We start from the raw sequence: 24,197 nt of genomic DNA, 5'->3' as shown, positions 1-24,197 counted from the left end.
ACTGCAGTCTCAGGTGCCTTGCATGGGGTTTAAGCCACTCAAAAAAAAAAATCCACAGGACATTTTACAAAAACGCCTCTGTAATGCGATTTAGCTCAAAATTGTTTTTCAGGAGGGAAGAAAAAAGTAAATTAGATTTCCATAAAAGGTCAGCTTGGAAAATGAACTTCTCAAAGGGAGGGGAAAACGGAATAGAATATCCTCATAGAAAAAAAACGTCTTAATCTAATTTCCAAACCTCGAAGGGGAAACGAAGCATCAAGGAGAGAATGAGAGAGAGAAAGAGAACCATCACAAGTGTAACAGGACACCAAAATATAAATCTATAAAAGGCATTTTAATACTCCATTATGTACACTTTTCACATTCCCTCCACACAGATGAAGTTTCAGAACGAAGCGCTGCTTCACGATGCATTATGGAACATTCTCACTGCATAGTGAGGAAAAAAAAAAAACAAGGAAACAAAATCCAACAAAGAAAGATTTGAAGGCAAAAAAAAAAAAAAAAACAGCAAGTAAGGAAACATCGAGTGTTCTCTAGTGCCATATGAACCGGGCCGAGTGTATGGGGTCTGTAGGGCTGCACATTCGTGTCTTAGTCCAGGCAGCTCAGTCCAGGGTCACCCAAGCATCCACTCGTTCACCTCTGCGGTCAGTCAGTATAAAGTCAGTGAGCGTGAGACAGACAGTCAGACAGACAGACAAGGGCCGTTCCTGTCTGTTTGACTAGGAGAGTCACTGGAGTGAGAAGTTGTGTGTGTCCCCTTCCTCCTCCAGAGGCCTGAGTGCTCCAGTCTGTTACCTCTCAGTCTAGTATATCACTTCATATACCGTGGCCTTCTTGTCTCCAGAGCCTGTAACAATGTACTTGTCATCGGCTGATATGTCACAGCTCAGGACCGAGGATGATTCCTTTGACTGCGAGAAGGGAAAAAAAGGCACAATAAATCTGGTGAAATAAAAAGATTTCAATATTAACTTCAAATGTGCCACAAAGGGCCTGCATAAAACTCTTTAGACATCCTCTATTACTCAGAGAAAATGCTGACAACTGTATACATAAAGCACTTCTCTCCCCCCACCAAATGATGCATTAGCGTTCGTGCCGAGCCCCTTCAGTCATAAACACTTGAAGGGTTATCATTATTTACTCTTAAGCTGGTAGATGCAAGCTACACACGCGGACCCACATCCGCACTAAGTGGTCAGGACCCAGCGTTAATGACATACTCCAGCCCATTTCCGCTGATCAAGGCCCGGCCTGTCAGCCAGCGGTCACCGTGCCCTTTCTACTGATTCAGGCAACCCACACATTTCCTGCAGACAGTCTGTATTGATCTCTGTACCTGGAATATGCTGGCGCCGTAGGGAGTCCTCCATGCATTCAACAGATTGTCCTTCCCAGTGCTCACAAACCATTTACCTTGTCAAGGGAAATCAAACGTAATTAGAGCTCTGTTCAGAGTACAGGCAAAATGGAGATATGCACAGAAAGCCGAAAAATGGACAGCCAAAAAAAAAGAAAAAGGACAGTCAAGGTTCTGTCGTTGTGCTGTGCAGAAGTGCCGCTGTATAACTTTAAGATAACTTCAGGCAAAAGCTCTAGTGATATGTATAGAGTGTCTGCACTCAATCTGTGAAGCTTGAATAAGTCTCTTACCGCAGTAGGCAAACTTGAGAGAGAGAACGCAGCTCTCGTGAAGGTGCAGCTGGTACTTGTCAGGCTTGGTGTGGTGGAGGACCTCCACATTGCTACTTTCCATGCCAACAGCCAGCCACTCACCCGTCGGACAGTAGCCCAGGGAGAAGATCTGCGTTTGGGGGGGAACAGACAAGTTGAGCGCCTTTGCACTTTGTAGCTTTGCACTTGAAGCCAGCATGACTTTTTTTTTTTTTTTTTTTTTTTAAATGCATGTTTTAGATCATATTGTGAAATATTGATCCATGTAAGTTTCTTTAAATTTTTTAAATAATAATGAATATTTGATAAATCGATCTTCCAGTGAAACACAGACTTTTCTCTAGTGATGTATGCAGGACTTTTCAGATAATTTAGTCATACCCACCCCTGTATACTCACATTCATCTATTGGCATTGCACTAAAAAATGTAGGCCATTTTTGAGTGTAATGCCCATACTTCAATATCTAATCAACAACCGATGCATAGAACACCACTCTACATTTTTTCTTTTTCAGTATTGATAAACTCGGATGTACGTCACAATACAGTAGAAAAGATCGGTCACCGTTTCAGTTTCATCGTGACTTCAAAGCTCCGTGATAGTGCTGTGGCCTAACCTGAGACGTGAAGTCATGCTGCTGGAGTTGCCGGCCCTCTCTCAGGTCCCAGGAGCGGACTGTGTTATCGAGGCCACCTGTCCAGAGCTTGGTGCCATCATGAGAGATGTCAATGCAGCTGGCACCATCTGTGTGGCCTTGAAATTGCCTGCAAATCACGAAAAGTAAAGGGTTTAGAGAAAGGCCTTGCTTTTAATCTTAAAGTTTGCACTCAATCAAGAAAAAAATCCTTAAATGGGCCCACCTGACGAGGGTCTGGTTGTGGAGGTCCCAGACGGCGATGTTTCCATCGCTGCAGCAGGAGAAGCACACCTTGGCGTCTGGGCTGATGGCCAGTGCGTAGCAGGCCGGTGCGGAGGAGGTCAGCTCGGCTTTGATGCGGGGTGTCTGGGAGGCAAGATCCCAAATGGTCAAAGTGCTGGCCTCCCCTCCAACGATAAGTGTGCGGCCATCAGGCAACAGCTTACAGGACCGAATGTAGTTGTCCCTATTCTGTAGAGGGACAATAAAATATTCCAAACAATTAGGGCAAAACAGTTCGAGTTTCCCACAAATACTTCAATGTTATGAGATGTTACTTTTTAGAAGCAACTAAAAAGGTACTATAAGTATGTAAAGCTTTATTAATATAATATAAACAATAAGGAGCAATGGTTCTAGTAAGTATGATTTTGGCCCTTACCAGGCAGTCAAGTTGAGACACTGGACTCTTGCTTCCAGGCTGACTGATGTCCCAGATCTTAACACAGCCCTTGCCACCAGTGTAGACGTGGCGAGTCGGGTTGCTGATAGTTACGGCACACACAACCTCCCCATGACTGAGTGTGTTAATCTGACGGGCGTGGCGTGGGATCCCTGGACCAATGAGAGCGTCTGGAGGGAAGGGCACGGGCTGCATCTGTCCGTCAGCGCTGACATGGAAAGAGTAGGCTCTGAGAGAGACAGACAGACAAGGAGAGAGAGAGACCTCGTTAGTAATCTAGCAGTCAACAGCGCACTGATTGAAGTGGGTTAATTAAATCAATTACAGCAATATGAGTAAGTAGTTTGAAATGAGGTATTAAGAGGTGGAAAAGGTTGTGCTCTTAAGCACTCTCACGGAACCGTTACATAAATAGTGTGGGGAAAGAAAACGGTCTAGTGCGGCTACAAGTTATTTATGATCATTTAATCTTTGACGGACACTTACGGTTTTCCACCAGAGATTGAGGTGAGGCTGGCAGGGAGGCCGGGAGCTCTCATATGAGGGTGCTCGAAACCCGCCTACAGAAACAAAACAGAACATGCTGCATTTCAACAAAGATCTGTATTAAAACACACATTACAAACACCACCTAGCAAAACCTTATACAGTATAGACCTGTGCATAGATTGACTTTTTATTTAACTCACCCTTGTGCAGTTTGAAACATGTAAGGTCTGCATTTATTAAAAAAGTGGTAGTGGTACATATTACTTGTGGCCTATGGTTCATGTCTTATGGAGCCATTCAATATAGCTGTGAGTGAAAAATGTCCAAAATATGTAAATAAATCATTATTTTTCAATTAATCAGTTAATTCAGTTCACAGGACCAGTCTGAATGATATGCTTTTGAACTAAACCAATCCAGTTCAGAGTATTACTTCTGACTTAAGTCGAATGCACCATGATTTATTGAATTTTTGCATTTTTTTAAGCTTGAAACCCTCAGTACCCATTCATTGTTTATGCACAGAAAAAAAGAAAAACATTAAATACAATTCTTCAAAATTTCTCCTTGGCATTTTATAGGTTTGGAACAACATAAGGGTGAGTAAATGATGACTGTTTAGATTTTTATGGTGTGTAATATTCCTTTAACTTGACTAGATCAATGTATACTGCAGAAACAACCACGCAACCACAGAGGAATGATTTGTGCCCTGCACCTTCATTTAACCGAAAGGATGAAGCAATCAGACGGCAGGCAGTCAGGTAGCCTGAGAGCCCAGTCAATGTAACGCTCATTTCACACCCAGTCACACACACTACATCACCTCATGCACTCCCTCCACTCTCAGGTTGTGGGCTTTGGGTGAGAGAGACAGAGATTGAAATCGAGCAAGAAAATAAAAAGAAATGAGAGGAAGAAATTGGAAGAGAAAGGTAAGGTGGGGGACAGACCAACTTTTGAGTATGGGTGGGAATCTTCAGGCACCTCAGGATTTGATTTGATTTTGTTTCAGGGAGTCACATATATGATTGCAAAATAATTCCCAATATATCAAAACAATTTAGCAGAAGCGTAGCGGCACAAATCTTTGGGGAGTTAAGGTGGCCTATTGCCAAATTATGTGTAAATATTTCATGTATAAAACATTTGCCTGCTCAGACCCACCAATTAAACATGTTATGTTAACTCTTGCTCAGCTTTCATTTGTACACATATTGCAATACCGCATTAGAGAAACCTTAAATTCTATTGTTTTTAAAGAGCATGAATATTGTTTTCTGTGGTTGTACATGAAAAAGAAACACTTCCTACAAGATTATTAATTTCAAAATTTCTACAGATCCAGGATCATAATGCATCTGTTAATATTTTTTTCCCTGTACCCCTACTTTTGAAGGCGCTTATTCACATACACACACTCACCATGGGCGAGCGTCCGTAGGCAGCAGCAGCGGCCGCACTCATCTGAGGAGAGATGTGAAGGCCGGCATAAACTCCAGGGCTGGTCAGAGAACCATTCATCTCATGGTGGCTCATCATGGCAAAGGGAGTTGGGTAAGAGAGGGGGGTGCGCAGAGCAGGGGCGGCTGCAAGCACAGAGACACACAGCCAATCATAAATCAGTATCAGTCAACCGCGGGGAAAGGAGCTGAACTCGGGAACAGGGAGATAAATCTCAATCAAAGACCTGCCTACACTGAGCTGCTTCAAAGACTAGTTTTATGAAAACTGCTTTAAGCTCTGTTAAAAAGGCAAGCCTAAAAATTTGCTGAAGCTTTGGATTATTTCCATATGCAAAGAACTCTCTTTTGGTTACAAAATTGGCTGCGTTTGTGTTGTAGAATGCGGGAGGCAACAGTACAGAGTCAAACGACACCTCTGCGGACATTGATTATGAACTCACTTAGAACTTCCATCGGAGCCTTGCCCAGGATGGGCCGGAGCCCAGGGGTGGTGCTGGTACCCGGGGTGGGGGCATCGTTACGAGGCGTGGGGGTGTTGGACTTGAGACCGGGCGTGGAGGATTTGTCATTCTGCAGATGTGAGAGAAGAGAGGGAGGAGAAGGGAGAAAGAGAGAGATAGAGAAAACAGAGTTAAAATCCCCCAAACGAGGCAGCATCCAGGCAGAAGATTTAAGTGCCGCCAGAACCTAATCCAATCCAATTCTGACAAACTCACTACTCCTACGAAACTATAAACCCTGCTATTTATCCCCAAACCCATTACTGCTACAATGGAGATGAGGCTCGTTTTATCCTTCCCTCGCTTCTCCCTCTAATCTTTTTTTTTTGATGCAGAGGCCCAGAATGGTTAAACGCATTGAGTTATTAGCAGGGAAGACACGACTGATCCAGCTATGGGAATGCATTATCCCTGACATTTACAGATGTATTTAAAGCTGAGGCTGGGAAACAGACATTCACTCCTGAGCCATTAGAGAGAGTGGAAGATCACAGGGCGTTCAGGCTTCCCTAGCTGCCCCCTCCCATCAAACATATCCTATAATTCTGTTTCAGTGGAACAGACCCATATTCGAATTCGAATCTTGCAGTGCTACCAATTATTACAGTATAAGAACCCGGATAGAGCTGATACACATAAATGCAGCATTCTGTATTAAATGTAGCCAGAAGTGCGTGTGTGACCGTGTGAGAGAGAGATCCGTACATGGCCGTGCTCCTTGTTTTTAGAGGAGGGGGTGCTGCCGGAAGAGGCCACAGAGGCGGGGCTGTTGGGCGTATCCTTCTTTGCTGGGCGGGGCTTATCTATGCCGTTCTCTGGAGGGGAGTGGGCAGGGCTGCCTCTCGGTGTGGCAGGGTCCTAGAGCGAAAATATATAACAGGAAGGAGTTAAATATAAGACCATATATGCAAGGAATAATTGATGACATTTCATTTGAATTAATGATTTTTTTTTTTATTTGCATTCAATTTCTAATAACTCACCTCGTTGGAAACATCAACCACCAGATCATCACTTTTGTCTCCGTCACTGTCCTGAAAACACAATGTGTCAACTAGTTAGTATCCCTAGCATTTTGTTACACAATAATCTTTTATTGGAGGCTCAGGTCACATCACTCACATATCGGCTCATGCTGTCCTTGTCCTCCACTTTGCGTTTCTTGGAGTCCAAGCTGTAATCGGAGGAGCCACGGTGTTTCTCGCTGGTTGTGCGTAGGCTGTCTGATGGAGAGATGGAGTTGTTCTGAAGAGTAGACAGAGGGGAAATATGAAAGTGTGCCATCAGACTGCAGACTTTAATTCAACTCATTTATCTCTACATCCAGATCTGCAGGTGGTTTCCACAGTCACAAGACCTCTAAATTGCTTTGAAAATAGGCTATAGGACCCATCAACCCCTTTCAGCACACAATAGTTTTTATCCAAACCTGATTCAAGTTTATTTCTGGTTTTATGTAATGACAAATTATTTGAGTTTAGAGCCAAAAACTATTACAATGACAGGTACTTCACAGCTGTCGGATCAGAAGGAGATCCAAGCTCGAAAATCAACAGCAAGGAGGGAAAAAAAAGGACAGAGTAGCTCTTATCACTCCAAAACCGCACACTTAAAAAGCCAAAAGCGATTTATTCATTCCAGCTATCCAACTCAAATGCCCAAAACAGGTCTAACATAATATAGTGAGACTCGCCAAACTGTATCTAACAACCCACAGTAGACTAAACACAGAAAAATGTGCTGGCTGCTCTACAGAGTTAACCAGAGCAAAGAGGGGCTTGTTTTTACTTTCCCCTACTGCCCTTCCTTCATTCCCCCACCTCAATCCCTCCATCTTCTAAAAGACACAGCAAACAGCTTCAGGAAGACCTGTTAGCAGCATGTTAGTGTCGAACAACGGCCCATTATCTGCGAGAAGTCCAACTCGGGCTGTGTGCGTCTGGGAGCATGTAATAGCCATTGATCACCTAGTACCCTTCCCTCAGCACACTGTGGGCCTGTGGTGACTACAGGGCAGAAAATGGAAAAGGGGACTTACATCCTTAGGAAATGGTGGATGACTCTGCTTGAGGCCACCGCCCATACTCACAATAATGCGCTGTAAAAATATTTCATGAATTCATAGTCTTTAGAAAGTATGCTCCATATGCAACAGGACTTTTGAGTGCTCTCTGGGCACTTTCTCAAAACAATCCCTTCTCCTAGAGCTTTACTCATCCTGTCCCAAGAGCCTTCACTCAGTGTGAGGCAACAAGATTCACAAGGGAAAATGTGGCCAGATCACTGGAAGCGTAAAAGGATTCAGCTGAGAAGATGAAGTAGCAGACTGGGCCGAACGCCCAATAGTCTCTGTTTCTCTCGCTCTCTTTGCATGATGTCTGACCTTCTAAAGAGATGCTTAGCGTGACTCATTAAGGAGAGTCACCAGCGTGCTATCAGATGACCTTAGACAACAGCAGCAGCGAACTCACAACAGCGCCTGGACTGCTAACCGCCAGAGGAGCTCCCCTTCCTTCAGACATGACTGCACCCATTCAAGCCTCGCCGGGCCAGCAGAAACCCAATCTCACGGCCACAATCAGCCATCAGAGAGATTTAAACCCCGTCGAATAAATGCCTTTTACAAGGGCACAGAGATGAGAGGGAGGAAAACAATTCCCGCGCCTGTGCTCATACATATTTATCACGCTAGCAAAAGAGAGCGGAGAGGGGCGGTAAACAAGTGGAGATAGCATAGGGGTGGGTAGCAGGGGAGAGGGATAAAATAAATCCCACAAAGGAGGGAGGGAGTCGACGTCGTCTTTAATTGTGATGAAATTATAGAGCCGCGCTAATCTGCGCGCTGTAATACGAGTCATTTCCCATCTGCGGAGAGATGTGAGTGCTTATTTAATAAAAAGCTTGTTTCTCTATTAGTCATTTTAATGAACGCAGATTACCATTTCGTGCACGAGTTGCGTGTGCTTCAGGATGAAGGATCTTACTTGACATTTACATTAATGGAAATTTTCTTAGGCATGAAATGGGCCAAGAGGTGGTATTCACCCAGTACAACTAAGACATATTTGCTCCGTTTCAAAACCTAGTGAGCCGCCTATGGAGGCAACATTAAGGTACCATTTAAGGAGTGCTCCTAACATGAAGGCTGTTCAAAACACTATGCAACTTAATTATGCTGCTTTTCGACACTTTGTAAATAAAATCATAACAGCGGACAAAAGTGAGAAATTTATTTCATAATGTTTAAAGTTAAAAAGTATTATATATATTGTATTCAATATAGAAAAACATGGATAAAAACAGCTATAATATATATATATATATATATATATATATATATATATAAATATAAATATATATACAAATAGATTCTTTTATCCAATGTTTAGCAACATGCTAACTTCCAAAATCTACTGAAATCAACAAAGTCTCGAATCTCCTGTGCAGAGTTGCTGCCTACGTAGGCAGCTCACTAGGTTTTGGAAGAAAGCTATTAAGACAGAAATCGAAGAGGACAACTGAGGCAACAGGAAACCTGAGACTCACCGTGCTCTCTGTAGTCAGCAGACCCCGGTTGGCGTTGAAAGACAGGCAGAACGGCAAAACAAAACAGAGATAAACAAAAGTCAATTACCCTGACCGACTGACAATCAAAGTTAAGAGAGGATTTCATCAGCAGGCAGAATATGTCTGTTATGTACACAATACAGCTAGCAAACCATTAGCACGTGTCCTTTATTAACCTTGCCAATCATTCAAGCCACAGAGAGTGTCATGTGTATGTTCAATCGCTTTATACACTCTTGGTTCTTCTCTGAAAATAGACTACATCCTTAAATGGCAAGCCACGAGAGTAGTGTACTCTTATAAAGAAAACCGAAGGAGGTCAATAATGTCAGCAGCACTATAAGAGCTGTAATAATTATTGAAGAGGAGGGTGTTACGAAACAAGCATTTGATTCACACAAGAGTTCTGTATGGCTGAGCAACTAATGTTCCACTCTCTTGGCTTTAAATGAGAGCAGTGTGGGAGTCTGCTCCTTACCTCGGTGCTCTAGGTCATGGTGGTTTTTTTCATCCTTCACCGGCAAGTGTGGCTGACTTCCCAAGGCTCCCAGAGCCAGCAGGCCCGAGCCAGAGCCGGTGACTGGTGGGATTCCTGGTGGCTGAAGGCCAGAAGGGTGGGGAGGTAAAGCCACAGGGCCGTGGGCAGCATGAGAGAGGTGCTGGGCCTGGAGTTGCTGCTGCTGCGGAGAGACAGACAACAGAGTGGGCCAGAGGGAAAAAAGTAGAGAAATCTATGCCACAATCAAAACACACTGCTTCTGTGAGTCCAATTCAGAAGCACAGGCGGGGGTCCTGGGATGTTTACATCCTCACATGCTTGCAAATCATATTTGAGGACACTGCAAACAACCCCGTCTTTATGTAGATTGGATCTTAACCTGAAAATATAAAATATTCCAGTGTCGTGCACCTAGTGACTTTACGTTTTAAGTTCCCAGCTCAAATGTAACAAAATCTGTGGAATATCATACGAAAAAGCACGTAACTTCACTCATTAAATGATAAAACTCTCACACTCACTCATACTCTCCCAAAGAGTCGTCAAGCCTTATTTAAGATAGTTTAAAGACAGCAGGCGTTGGAATGCTGTCAGCTCATTGGCTTAACACCACCTGCTCCTTAGCCCCATCAAAACGCTGGACGGCTATATTTACTTCCCTCACATTTGGGTCTGGTTATTGCACAAAGTATGAGTCACTCAAGAAAACCAAACTTTAAACACCACTCCAACAGCAGCTGGGCCCTGCTTTTGTGTGTGTGTGTGTGTGTGTGTGTGTGCGCGTGTCGAGCGGCAACGGCGGCCAAGAACGAGGGGTCCTGTTCTGGCATGCGTTCAAGCCTCCAATACCTCCATCAATATTTGAAAAGCTTGGAGGAAACTGACGAGAGTTAAAAACCACTCAGCATGGGAAGCGAGCAGTTTAAAGCAAGGTTAAATAATACTTAGCAGAGCCACCAATAAAGAAAAAAACAACAACAAAAAACCCAGCCTCCACAATTTATTAGCATCCACAGGAAGAATTAATTATTTAAATGGCTGTTAGAGCACATACCACCCAACTCTGTACAGACCTCACCATTCAATCAATGACCATGTATGGTCATTCTTCAAGAATCCTGAATTTTTTTTTGTCTTGACTTAGAAAGGGTAGATGTTATTGGCTATGTACGGCGATCACGGTGGTACAACCTTTCAGAATTATCAGCAGGTCATTAATGCCATGCCATAAGTAAATATCAATACTAAAGGCTTATTTATAAGTCTGGAATGCTCCAAAAGCTTGCCCTTTTCCAGTGGGTAAATCATTATTAAGATGTCCATCACAGCCCCTTATTCGCGGTGAGTATAATTGCTAACAGCTTTGCGGATTATTTGCACAGCTGGCTTTATATTGAGACTCGGGCCTTTGAGATTGGCAGAAGAGCGAATGGTATATAGAAGAGCTCCGCTTGGGATTTGAACCTGCAACCTTACCCTCCCCTACACAACAGAGCTGCCAAGCCAATTATGAGCTGTGCCTTAGAGTGTGGATCTGTGAGGAGATGTGATAAGGAAGTGTGTGTGTGAGGTGTGTGTGTACCGTGGCACTAAGCGTGGGTGGTGGGTGCATGTTCTTGAAGAGAGAGTGAAAGGGCAAGAGAAAAGAAGAGAGATAGTGAGACAAGAGTGGAAGTGAGTGATTGTAAGAGAGAAACAGTGAAGGTGCTAGGGTGTTCATGTGGATGTGTGAGGTGAACCGCTAGTGAAAAGGGTGGGGGGTGAGTGTGGCTTCAGAGATGATGACTGACCACATGGGAAATTAAAGAAGCCGTTGATTCATGGGGGAGAACCCTCCCTGCTCATTCCAGCTAATGAGCCACTGATGTGTAATATGCATGGACAATAAGAGAACCCTCATTAGAGACCCGGCTATGAAGACAAGAAAATAAAGAAATAAAATGTCTCCAGTAATTTAATATTCCGGCATAAAGACCGTCTCAACTGGTGCTAATCTCTCCCTCTTACAGCAGAACAATGAATCTAGGGCCAGTGTGAACAATTAACAATGGACATACAAAAAAGATAAGTGGCTAAATCAGACAAGCGCCTGTTTCTATTCTCAGGTGTGTATGTTAAACAACCCCATCCTGAGTTTAGTGCTGTAACCATGCAACATGCAGGCCTGAGGGATTAAAAAACATAAAGCCCCATGATTCACCCTCTCGGCCACAAACACACTTAATTGGGCCCACAGCACAGATGGGGGCAGTCTTAATAGAGATCTATCTATACATCCACAGCAGATGACTGCCCAACTGCATCGAACTGGGCAATATAGCTAAAACAATTATATCTTTATTTTATTTTTTGCCTTTGGACAACATTCAATAGATACCTATATTACATATGTATATTTTAGTTTTGAAAAGGCTGATTCCTCTTTTAATTAGAAGAATCAACATTATACATTTTAGCCAATTTAATTGGCTGCATGGTCAATGCAAGAAGTAAAATACAGTAAAAATGTAGACCTAGTTAAAATAACCAATGCATGTTTTCCACTAAATAAACAGAAGTAAAAAATATAGCCTATTCATTTTTTATTTATATGCACCAATGCAACAGTAGAAAAGAAAATGTCAATTAAACATTTCACAAATAGTTGAATTGGAGCAATAAATCATTTAATTGAATATGAAAATTTCAACAGATTCCCAGAAATAAATCAAACATACCACTTCTAATGCAATATATACTAAAGTCAAGTGTCAATCAAAGACGCTATTTAAGTCGCAAGACAAGGAAGGATCGCAAAATAGTCTAATGACATGCTCTTTTGAAAACCTAATGAATAAATAAGAAGCATGTTAAAATCAACAAAACTAAGCAACTTAGTTTTTTACACCCAGCTAATTGTGTATATTTTATATATTGCCAAGACCTACCACTACAAGCCTCAAACTCAACCACAGCCTATAAACTCCTGACAACCAGACCAGTCCAAACAAAACAGAGGAAGTTAAGCATAGGAAGAAAGAATTGAGAACAATATAAAATGTGCATATAAATACGTATGCTTTTTTAAAAATAAATAGGGCTATTGTAGATAAACACACACTATTGGTGAGGGCAGAAATGCTGAGCTGCCAGAGGAGGCCATCTTAAGACCTCTGATCAAAGTCAAAGCACAGCAGAAAAAAAAAGCTGCTGCCCTAGATGCATCCTATTACCAGCCCTGAGGTTCATCAATAAGAGATGCTGGTGGTTTTTTCTCTGAGAGAGTGTGTGTGTGTGTGTGTGTGTGTGTGTGTGTGTGTGTGTGTGCGTGTGTACGTGTAGCTCACATCTCACCTTTGCCTTATACTATTTATGAGGACTATGGCACCTGCGTGAGAGCACAGATACTGCCTACTACTGTGTGAATTACAAATACCCCCCTACTCAAGTATGTTTCCCGCTTTTCAACTTTTTGATGAGTTCTAAAAGATTAAGAGTCATTAAAGTTGGTCTGCTGTAATATAACATCAAAGCTATCAGACGGTGATCCTTCCTGGAGATAACGTGGCATTTAAGAGCGACCACATGACTGCCCCGTTCAGACTTGATTCCTGGAATTATCTCCGAGTAAGTGTCAATGCTCAGGATCTAATTGAATTCCAATATCAGACAACACAAATCCACCCTCAAACCTTCACCCCATGATTATCAGATTCTTCAGCTGTAGAGCAAATCTAACGGCGGCGAATCAAAGCAGGCTCAGATCAGAGCAAGCCTTACTTCTGGATGTACAGGGGTCAGATTTGTTTTTCCCTACATGTTGATAGGGATCTGGGTCACTTGCCCCTGATCAATAAGTGACATTTAGAAGGGAGTTGTGGGCAATTCTAGGAAAAATAACTGCTGTAGTAGCTCAGGGATATGTGTGCAAGATCCTATTTGTCTTTAATTCCCAGCACAATCCAGGTCAGCAGAGAGGAATGAGCCTCTCTTGTAAAACCTGATCTAATTAAAGGTATCCAGCCTCTAATGCTCTAAGAGAGCTCTGAACAGCTTCTAGATGCAAACTCAGGGGACAGAGGACACTAAAAACACTCATGCCACATATAGAGTAGACTAAATAAAGCTTGGTCAACGGTGTCTGGCTGTACATTAGAGAAACAATAATGCAGCTATGAGCAAATAGGTAAAGAAAAGCGAGACCTATTCAGAGATTGTGCTGCAAATAATGATCATCCATCCCTTTAATGGACTGTGTTGTATATTTTCTATCATTCTCTTTTTTTCATCAGTTAGTTAAAATATTGTAAATTCGGTTTATAACAGTAAGTTTACAGTTAACGCCAACTCTGACCATAATATACCTATAAACGCATCCACTTCCTCACTCAATCCACAAATACATTTTAATCAGATTAAACACACAGTATGCAATGTACATATCTTTAAAACATTAAAAAGGCATTCATTGTAGGGGCAAACCTGCACATGATTAAAATAAGCTACTTATTTTTTTTATCCCAAAATTAATCGTTAAATCAGTTAATAGGGTTATTTTGCATCTACAACAGTGCAGGTTTACCCCATTCTTAAGGTCAAATAAAGTAATTAAAGAGGTATACACACGGTGAGAGGCAGATTGGGAAGTCCACGTACCCCGATGATAGCATTTAGTTCAGTCATTGTCACTTGCTTTGCACGTTCAACAGCTTGTGCTACTTGCTGTTGGTGCTGCAAGAGGGAGAGAAAATCTGGTTAAATTCAGAACTAAAAAATCTAAAAGTTCTTAACTAATAATAAACAGTGCAACTTAGGACAAAAGATTTTATAAAATTTTATAAAGCTAATCTAAAACTAAAATGAAGCTATAATTCAAATAAAACTCACCTCTTGTGACAGAAAAGGCATAATCTGGGCTAGAATAGCATTGAGCCTTTTGGCAATCTCAGTCTGGAAGAGGAAAAGAAAGAGAAAAAAAAGTTAAAAAAGGGTTAATTTACTTCTGTTAAAGTGCACCACTAAGCCTTTTTTAGCGTTTCCCAACGATTAAGCCAATTACCACGGCAATCAGAACCGCTTGACTCGGCACACTCCAAACTGCGTGATATTGACATGTGAAATATTTAAAACATTATGAGAGCCCAGGGGAGAGAGAGAGAGAGAGCACAGCTGCGATGAGTGTATACTCCAAACCACACGAAGAACGAGCCAGATACACTGGAGCCGTGTTAAGAGTAGCACTGCACTTCAGCTGCAGGTACATTCTACTAACACACAAGACTTTCCTTTCCTTTGCACTCTGAACTTCACATTTTCACCTCTACCATTATCACCAGTGATTTGTAATTGCACTAAAAATGAAAGCTTGCAGAAGTTGATTCAGTTCATTTTACATGTCTCCACAACAAAATGACTGCCAACTCCTGTTGTTTAGCAGATGTTAAATAATGCAGACAGTCCCTGAGGGCATGTTGGAAGCAGACGAATGTGATAAAAGACTTAAGGGCTGACCACAAAAAAAAGCTGTTTTATAAATCCCAAATTTATGAATTTCCACCATCCAAAATTTTTACACATGGTCTAAGCAGCAGTCAGAGCCAAAAGATTTTAAAATTGTTGGTGCTTCAGTGCTTTTATAATAATTTAAAAAATGACTACAACCAAGTAGTAAAAAAAAAACCCAGCACACATTTAATTACACCATATTCATTCAAATGTCCGTAGGAATACTGACACCTTTAAAATTTGCATTCCGATGGGCCTTTACAACAGAACAGAAATTGTTCACATCACAATAACTTGTCTAATGAACAAAGGTGGATTACGTCCAGACCTGTCAGGAGCTGAGACCCATTTTGCCTTCTCCAGACCCCACCTTTTTCATTTTCTCAGCAACCCACCCCCAAGTCCCCCCTTCATCTAGCCCACCGCAGGGACCCGACCTTCATTCTCTCTCCACCCGCCTGACCGTTGCCATGGCAACTGTAGCCGAGCAGGCCCCGTCTCCTATCGCGCGCCGATCATTATGCAAATGGTACCTCAGCTTGACCGTAACAGCCTGTAAAATCATATTACGTGCACACAGGCAGGTCATTAAATTGAATTTTCGGCCTGTCGATCGGCTGAGTACCGCACACGAATGGTGGATAAAAAGGCGAGCAATAGCGGAGGATGATGTGGGGTCGTTGTGAGAACACATGACAGTAAAAGGAGGGGTGGGGGCAAAGCCAGGGCTCTCCACCCAAAGGCTACATGCAGCTACAGTAGGATGTACTCCATCCCTCTTCCTTTCCATCATCAGACGCCAGCAGGAACACAGCACGGCCGACATCACAGCCTCTTCCACTGATGAAAGGAGCTCACATCACAGGTCTGGCACTGGCTTTGACTGAGACCAAAGGACAGGGGGAGGAAAGCCTCTGAAAAATAACTCGACTACAGATACATCATCTATAGAATTTATGAGGCTCAGTTCAACCCAGGGCCAGAACGGAGCACAAACACATCACAGGGATTTCAGCTCTATTTTTCATTTCAATGGCAAACACGCAGCACTGCGCCGAACAGGAAATTATTTATAACATATTGCCGAAAATGCCAAGCGGTTGCAGAATCCAGACACAATATTTTTTTACAAGATACTCTAACACCCAAGAAAGTTTTGCTCCCTCCCTATGCATGTCGGGACAAGCTATAGTGGAAATATTGAAAAAACCATGCACGCTATTAAAAAAATACTGTAGTCGACCATATAAAAATGAAATGCTCAGCACAATCTGAGATTATGTATATTAGTCCATTTCAAAAGCATGATGCTATACATCAAAATATTTAAAAGTCTGACATTTGGAAGTGCTCAATGCGTGCAAAGTATAAAATTGTACATCTGAAACCGGTTCGAATGACTATATTCATACATGTATGAAATATAAAAACTAAAAATAAATTAAATAAATTTAAAAAATACAAACAAATACATTAAAAACATATTTTGTGCATCCCTAAACCAGCCTTACTCATTCTCAAAAGGTATAGTCAAACTGTGTGTGACAAGCAGGGTACAAGTTCAGCTTTTAGACACCCTACTATACTCTGGAAAAAAAAATTACTAGAAGAACGCATCAACAAAATGCTGGTTGAAAAGCCAGCTCAGTGTATAATCCTTATTTGCCAAGATAAACCGCGTCAATAGCAGCCTAACATTTGACAGGATTTGCTGAGAGGCCTGGAGAGCATCGAACACATTCCTTAAGGGCTTAACGCGACGTTGACAGCTGGCCGAGTGAGGTCAAGGGTTGCCTTATCTGACACTCACTCTAAAGCTTCATGCTTTATCTTGCAAAAACAATCCCGCTGTCGGGGGAAAACATGTCCGACGGCGGTGATGTACGCAAGAAGTTGGCATACGCTATGCGTAATATATGAATTTATGATGAAAGCAGTGCTGTGCATTGAGCTGGACAAGCAGAGCTTTTAGCTACAACTGCAGATAAAAATAGGATGTCACTTTAAGCAGATGAAAGCCTGCCTCTTAAGTGGCGAGCTTCACGCTCTGGTACACAATTACAGGTACTCGGACCTGTCTAGCACCATTTCAAGAGCACTCCAGGGCCAGGCTGTCAATGGCGTGCTGAAAGCTATTTGTCTGTTGCCATCAGCGCCAGCGGAATGGAGTGAGACGCTGATGAGCATTGAATATAGAGGAAAACAACTGGCCCTTCCAGGCATGTGTCTCCATCACAAACAACACTTGACCTAGCCAGGTTGATAGGCCCCTGTATTCTGCCAGGGTGAGAGGGTGGTAATGCTCTCTGACAGCCTCATGCTCAGTAGTAAAGGTATAACAAGATCTATATATGTGTGTGGCAGAGGTGAGAGCACAAGCTTAACAGGGTTGTTAACTTGCAGCACTGTTGAGAACTGGCATTAAAATTTACCTGCATTGATCGACATTAGTGGAGCTGGGCTGTAGGTCTGCACGGGTGGATAGCTTGTGTTTTCAATTGTTTTTTGTTTTTTTTGCTCGTCTCTCACATACTCAGCCTCTGCAAATAGCCCTGCTCTATTATGCATGTGTTTGGAGAGTCATTGTACAGGTTCACCAGGTTTCATGACCTAACCACCATAAACAGTATGACGGAGCAGGCCTGTATTTCCCAATCCTCCCACCTCTTTATCAGAGGCTTTGTGTACTCATCTCACTGAGCCAGTCAGTTTGCTTTGGCTCACATAGAGAAGGACAATCCAGCAGTTAGCAAACACTTCCTAGGGCACCCCTTATAAATCATTTATCAGCGTCCCCATGTCAAGCCGGGCCTGACTGCCACAAATCTGGGTTTGACAGCGAGGAGAGGGGAGGAGATTCCCTCTGAGTCTTACACCAGGTGAGAAAAACTCACAAAATAAGCTACGCTGTGAGTGCACCTCAGTCATCACAGCGGCTCTTTGACATGGAGCAGCTGCCATTACAGCTGCATTTCCTCCCTCACTATGGCTGTCTGCAGGTATCAGACGCTAGCGTGCATCCTGAAATCCGCATTATGCCGCGACTGTTTAAAATACAAAGTGCCTAGAGACGACCGAATGGATGAGGAAACTGATTGCCTAGCGGTCAGAATTAAATCCTCAGTGCTGAGAATAATGCGTTGTGGATCCGGCAATCTACGCTACCTCGGTTGGTTAACCACCCCCCTGCCTGGCATCCGCTCCTGGGTTCAGTTAAACCCAGATCAACAGACCTGGATAAAAGGGTGGGATCTGTCTGTTTGCTTATGAACAGCATTACCTCCCTCCTCTTTAGCAGGTTAGACTCAGCGTTAGATGAATAATTCAATAGTGCATCCATGGGCTCTGTGGCGGATCCTGATAAAAGTCAAGGCGCTAAAATGGATCAGTCGATTAACCCGTTTACACAAGGCCAGCCCTCCCACCTTCTACTCCTATTCTCTCACTCTTCGGTCCCTCAGCTACCAGTTGGGAGATAAGTGGTTAACAGGAGGCATCGCAGGGGCAAGGGCCCTGACAGACAGAGGAGTACAGAGACTCACACTGTGGACACTGATGGATCGCCATCCACCAGCTCCTCCCTGATGCCATTAACCTTCATAAGGTGGAGAAGGGGAGCAGGCTGAGGAAGCTGGGTTGTCTCTTAGGTGGCCTAACTACATCTGGTGCACAGCACAATCTCATTATTATCTAGGGGACAGGACATGTACGATGCATCACAATAATGCCAAGACATATCAGATTAGTCTTCAAATATGGTGGAAGAGTCACCTAAATTTGAAGTACAACTTTGAAAGTAGTAAGGTGGACAAAAAATAGGAAATAAATATGAAAAAAGTCACTTAGTTAGTTCTTATCCTGTGCACAGATAACATTTGTTAGTGATGTCACTTTGCATTAGGAAAAAAAAAATGCAAAAATGGCAGAGGAGGGGGAAAAGGTCACAACACGATTGGCACAATGCTTCAAAGAAGGTCATAATAGGTCATATAGCCATGATGCTGGCTCCAGGCGCTTATTGAAAAAGATATGGAATATATGATCAAATCAAAGATATAAATGACTAATTATTAAAAAATATGTTAGTTGCAGTCCTAGAGAAAATGCAGGGTAAGAATTGATTGGAGGGGATGAATTCATGGCAGTCTGTTTTTCCCTCAGCATTAATTTATAAAGGGTGTCTTAAATGTGCTGACATAATAGGGACTCCACAGACTCTGCTCCTTTAGTCATTAAATCACACGGCCCCTCCTGCCAAAGTCCTGACTTTAATCTTATCAAAGCTGTCTGACCACACTCTACTCAGCACAAGCAGGAAAAGAGACGTGACTCTGTGTGTGCGCTTGTAATGTCCTGACTTCTAGCTTATACTAACGGCTGCTCAAAAGAACACAGTCTACAGTCTCTCTCTCATCATCTCTAAGGAGTGCACTTCACTTGTCTCCTAACACACCGGTGTGACTGCATTGACTGACGTCTACACACACAGCGCATGGATCCTCTGTGACTCAAAGATTGTGTGAACACGGATCAAAGGGCTACATACCTGTTTGTGCATTTCAATGTTCAGCCCATAGGACATCTCATAGTACTGAAAGAAAGAGAAATGAAAAATACTCAGGTTTTTTTTTTTATTCAATCCGAGGCACATCAAACATTTTCACCTCACATCAGAGAGTAGAGAAAAGAAAGTGGGATTCTAGTGAAACATGAGGGGAAAAGAGGAGAACAGGCTTTTGCTGCGCACTTCAACATCATGTCCCATAACAGCATCTCATTTCTGCACAGTTTCTTCTTTTCTAAATTATAACGATAAAAGTTTACAATGGAAACCCCACTTGGTTTTGAGGTCAGAGTTCCAATACGTCTGACCAATAAAATACTATATTTCCCATAAATATTTTTATGGGAAAAACAGTATTTTATTGGTCAAAAGGTTACATAATTTCTCACAAAGCAATTTGAAGCCAAAAATTATATTCAGGCAGAAAAAACAAAACAATAGGAAATAACATTTCCACTAATATTTGACAATTTTGACTCTGGGAAACCTGTTCATATAATCAAAGTTTAAACCATATATATTTTTTTAAAAATGTAAACGCCTCACCTTGTTCTAGCAAAACCTAGTAACTCAATTAAAATACTAATAATAAAAGGAAAGATTTAAAAACACCCTGATCCCTCTGCAAGTCTAGATTTTGACACTATCAGCTCAAACAGTCAGCATGGGGATTCAACATGGTGTTTACCTAACCTCTCCTCCTCTTTCTGACTGACAAGCTTTTTCCTGTGAATGGAATGTTTAACTAGCGTCCCTGGGTATTGGTTAAAGTCATTGCTCGCATGTTTACACAAGATAAGAGAATACACTTCCACAGTTTAACCTTGTTTAGTTACACCACGAAAAGCTTTGTTTTTCCTCTCCCTATCATAAATCCTAACATGAGGCTGTTTTGATCTCCTGAATGTCTACGATTGAATTTAGGGCTTTGGTGTTGTGTAAATGATTAAGCCCGTGATTAAGATTAACACTGAATTTATGTAGCCGTTTGTTTGTGCGTAAAATCTTGTAATCAAAGACGGAACGCTGCAGAGACTTTGGATTTCTGTTGCGATCTAGTATTTTCCCACAGACGCCTCTGGCACTCCTCCATCACCCCTCACCCAATTTACAGCCATGCATTTGTCTGAGAGCAGCGTCTCCTTGGAGAATAATCAGATCCACACACAGAGGGAGGTAGAAAGAAGGGGGAGAGAAAAGGGGGAGAGAGAAGAGGGGACAATGCTGTGGTCATTGACCCCTACGGTTAAGGGTTGGTGTATGAAAGGGCCCGAGGCTAAGAGCAGTCAGTCAGGGCCCTTTAATAAAGCAGGAGGCTGAACTAAAAGCACCAGAGGGGGTTTCACAAACACATACTAAAACACACACATACAGAGAGACACGCAACAAGGCATCTGCCTTCACCCCAGCTACTAGTAATGGCAGCTTACATATTGGCTAATCTTACCATGACATAATGGCGCTGCATCTCTGTCTTCTCATTGGCCAGTTTGTCGTACTCCACTTTAAGACTGGGATGAAAACAAAACAAATCAGCTACTGAACAAACATGTGTTTTCACTGCTTACACACCCACAAATATAATCCACAGTGCAAACATGAAGCTAAACAAATAAATTCACATTTTACAAGGCTTCATTTTAAATGTAATAAAAATCAATTATAACACTTTAAATTAGGGACGCAACGATATTAAAATTATGCTTAATGAAAATAATAAGATTTTAATTTATGAACCAATATAATAATAATTTTCATAGTATAGCTGATAATAAAAACCTAAACTGTTTTTTATAAGCAATTAGAGTAATAATAAAATCACAAATACATAAAATTATAATTTTGTCACTCTGAAATCAGCAAACGTTTTGTAATGCTAAAGTGAAGTCAGACATAATAAACAATATTCACACACAAAAAGATAACACTTTACAATAAGGTTTCATTAGTTCATGTTAACTAATGTGGTTAACTAAAAATGAACAATAGCTACTTCTACAGCATTTATTAATATTAATTCATGTTCATTTCAACATTTAAAACATTATAGAAATAAATAAAAAGTTGTATTTGTTAACATTAGTTAATGCACTGTGAACTTACATGAACAAACAATGAACAAATGTATTTTATTAACTAACATTAACAAAGATGAATAAATACTGCAAACAATTGTATTTCTCATTGTTAGTTCATTAACTAATGTTAACAAATGAGACCTTATTGTGAAGTGTTTATCCCATTATTGTACTAAAAACTATTGTGCTTTTGTAGGTTAAATATTTGTTGTAATCAAGCACTATCACTTTTAAATTAATATTAGATGACAGCTGCAGTAATCAAAAATCTAAAAACAGGAAGAAAAAACATCTACAATTAAATGTCCATAACATTAGCTAATAACCGATATGGTGCCGATACATAATGCACTTTTACCTCACATTTTTTTTACCATTAAGCACACTTTTTTTTTTTTACACAAATTAGATTTATTTTTCCCCCTCTCGCCTGTGAAACACAATTAGGCCAAGCGGTAATTGTACAAGCTACTTTACGGGCATATAACTCTAAATTATTACCTGTGATACTGGGCTTGCAGGAACTGAAATTCGTCTTTGATCCTGTCACAGGACTCCGCCACTGTGAATTTGAAGCCTGGCTGACCAGGCTGGTGGGGCGCCTGAAAGACAGCCATCACATCAATCAAACTCAATTACATCCTCAGAGAACCAAATTTGTTTTCCACCGACTGCAGAGCGAGCCTCTAATGCATTCTGGGCCCTGGGAGAGCAGCTCTAATATTTCAGCCTGAATGAGGGCTGGGGGTGACATCCACGCTACAGTGACATCTGGGAGATAGCTGGAGCACCAGTAGCGCTCTGACAAAAGAGGCGGGGGGGGGGGGGGGGGGGGATCTTTACAGTTCTGGGTCTGCCGTTTTAGTGCCTCACATAAACACCGGCGGGAGAAATGGGGTCGCCTCGCTTGGATAGGTCTGAGCGTGCCAAACTACGCCTGTAAAAAAGCTGTTGTTTTCAGCCTCTCTCTCTCTTTCTAAGCCAGGTGCTTGTGAAAAAACACGAAAAATTTACCTACTAGAGAACAAAGATGATTTCTTTACCATTCAACATCAACTACTTTATTGACAAGAGGCTTCAGAGGTTTTTACCCCACTTGATTGTGCTTCCAACCACCCTGCTCTTTCACTTCAAAGCATTATCACAGGCACCAGGGCTTAGCAAATCAAATGAAGGTGCACATCATGCACATCAGGACGTCGTTCGTCATGGACGACACGCTCTGCCCTTGCTCTCCAGCTAAACTGATGCAGATGTAGCAATTATGTTCCATATCAGTTCAAGATGCACTTACCGGATGCCGGCCCTGTGGATACATTTTGAAATGTATCCTTTATTTTTTGGAGGTCTATTGGGTGGGGGGTGTCCACTGGCACGCCACTGTACTGTAAAAATCAGCCGGACACGAAGCCAACTGGACGCTGGGGGCAAAAATCCTCTCAGATCTCTGTTGCTGGAACCCAAACAATGAAAAATAAACAAACAGACGAGGAGGAGACCGTTACATTCACACAGAGGGTAAAAATGACGGTTGGACATTTAAACTTGCGGTTGAGACGAATTCAGTACGTATTTTCACCTGCACTTTGAAAACAACTCCGTTCATTGTGTCAGGGGAAAAAACTACACGCTCAAGCGAAACGACACATTCTCTACTATATATATAAAAAAACAGGAACATTGAGAAGAAATTTGGTGTTTTTCTTTGTTTGGCAACTGATATTTTGACAGAACCTCATCTAGCACTTCACATTGCTTGAAAGAAACCGAATAAGAAGCCCGTAAATGAGTCGACAAAGTGATAAGTGATGAGCTCAGTCAGTGTGCGAGTGTGAGGAGCGTTTCAAGTCTTGGTTGGTAGGATAACGAGCTATTGTCGTTAGCTAACCTGCTAGCCCACTGTACCTGTCTTTGTGCACCCGAACCGCCGAATCACTTCCACTGTTCCACTTCTGAAATGTTAATCACGGCTTCAATATCTGAGAGAAAGATATGGTTCCTGGTTGACGCGAACGGTGGCGAACATCTCTCGAGCGCACTCGCTCTATCACAAGAAGCGACTCGATGAGAATCAGCTTCTCCGAGGCAAAGAAATAAAGAGACGCCAAACTCCACGGCGCGAAAAAAAGGTTCGTGTAATCCCCAGAAAACACTGCCAAAAAAGATACTTCCGAATTTGAAGAGGTTTTGGACGTTTAAAAGTGTAACGTTGTACTTCTTCGCCGCTCGAGCATTTCCCCTTCGTCCAGCAATGCAACCCTGTGCCACACACAGACAGTCTACTGACACGAGGGCTGAGCCACTGCGAGAGCGCCTCTTGCTAGCCAATGAGATGAGAGAACCGAGAGTTTCGACCTGCCTGCCAATTGCAGGGCCGCATCCCCACGTGGGGACTGCATCCTGATGCATGACATCATACTCGCCATTTTAGATCAGAACAGGTAGCTCGTAATGCAGCCGCTGAACATTTCTAGGTATTTTTGAACAAAGTGGACCGATGTCACAGTCAATGTCTTTGTTTGGAGATCTAACACAGTCACAGTAT

The 24,197-nt window shown here is 42.2% G+C and overlaps 1 protein-coding gene across 1 annotated transcript; it reads right to left on the bottom strand.

Moving 5' to 3' along the window:
* Positions 1-326: 326 nt before the first annotated feature.
* On the bottom strand, positions 327-23,964 carry tle3a (TLE family member 3, transcriptional corepressor a). Its single transcript, XM_079620573.1, has 21 exons — positions 23,558-23,964; positions 22,947-23,105; positions 22,154-22,254; positions 21,022-21,085; positions 19,557-19,601; positions 14,393-14,455; positions 14,132-14,236; positions 9,506-9,707; positions 9,007-9,014; positions 6,583-6,705; positions 6,444-6,494; positions 6,166-6,318; positions 5,401-5,530; positions 4,920-5,083; positions 3,492-3,565; positions 2,985-3,234; positions 2,547-2,794; positions 2,303-2,450; positions 1,663-1,813; positions 1,349-1,425; positions 327-920 (listed from the first exon to the last, which is right to left on the bottom strand). Exons 2-21 carry the CDS (start codon positions 22,968-22,970, stop codon positions 813-815), a joined length of 2,289 nt encoding a protein of 762 aa, XP_079476699.1. The 5' UTR covers positions 22,971-23,105; positions 23,558-23,964; the 3' UTR covers positions 327-812.
* Positions 23,965-24,197: the final 233 nt, after the last annotated feature.

The sequence above is a fragment of the Phoxinus phoxinus genome (genome assembly GCF_949152265.1).
Source record: "Phoxinus phoxinus genome assembly, chromosome: 8".
Taxonomy (NCBI): domain Eukaryota; kingdom Metazoa; phylum Chordata; class Actinopteri; order Cypriniformes; family Leuciscidae; genus Phoxinus; species Phoxinus phoxinus.
The sequence above is the reverse complement of the archived record's forward strand: the minus strand, read 5'-3'. Positions and strand labels throughout refer to the sequence as shown.

Bases quoted from the DNA above. Each gene is read 5' to 3' on its own strand.
- tle3a (XM_079620573.1), bottom strand. From the start codon at position 22,970: ATGTATCCACAGGGCCGGCATCCG. The intron at 9,708-14,131 runs GTGTGTATACCT...GTCTCTCCGCAG, and splicing joins TTCCCAATCTGCCTCTCACC to CAGCAGCAACTCCAGGCCCA. The intron at 2,451-2,546 runs GTGGGCCCATTT...CGTGATTTGCAG, and splicing joins CACAACCAGACCCTCGTCAG to GCAATTTCAAGGCCACACAG.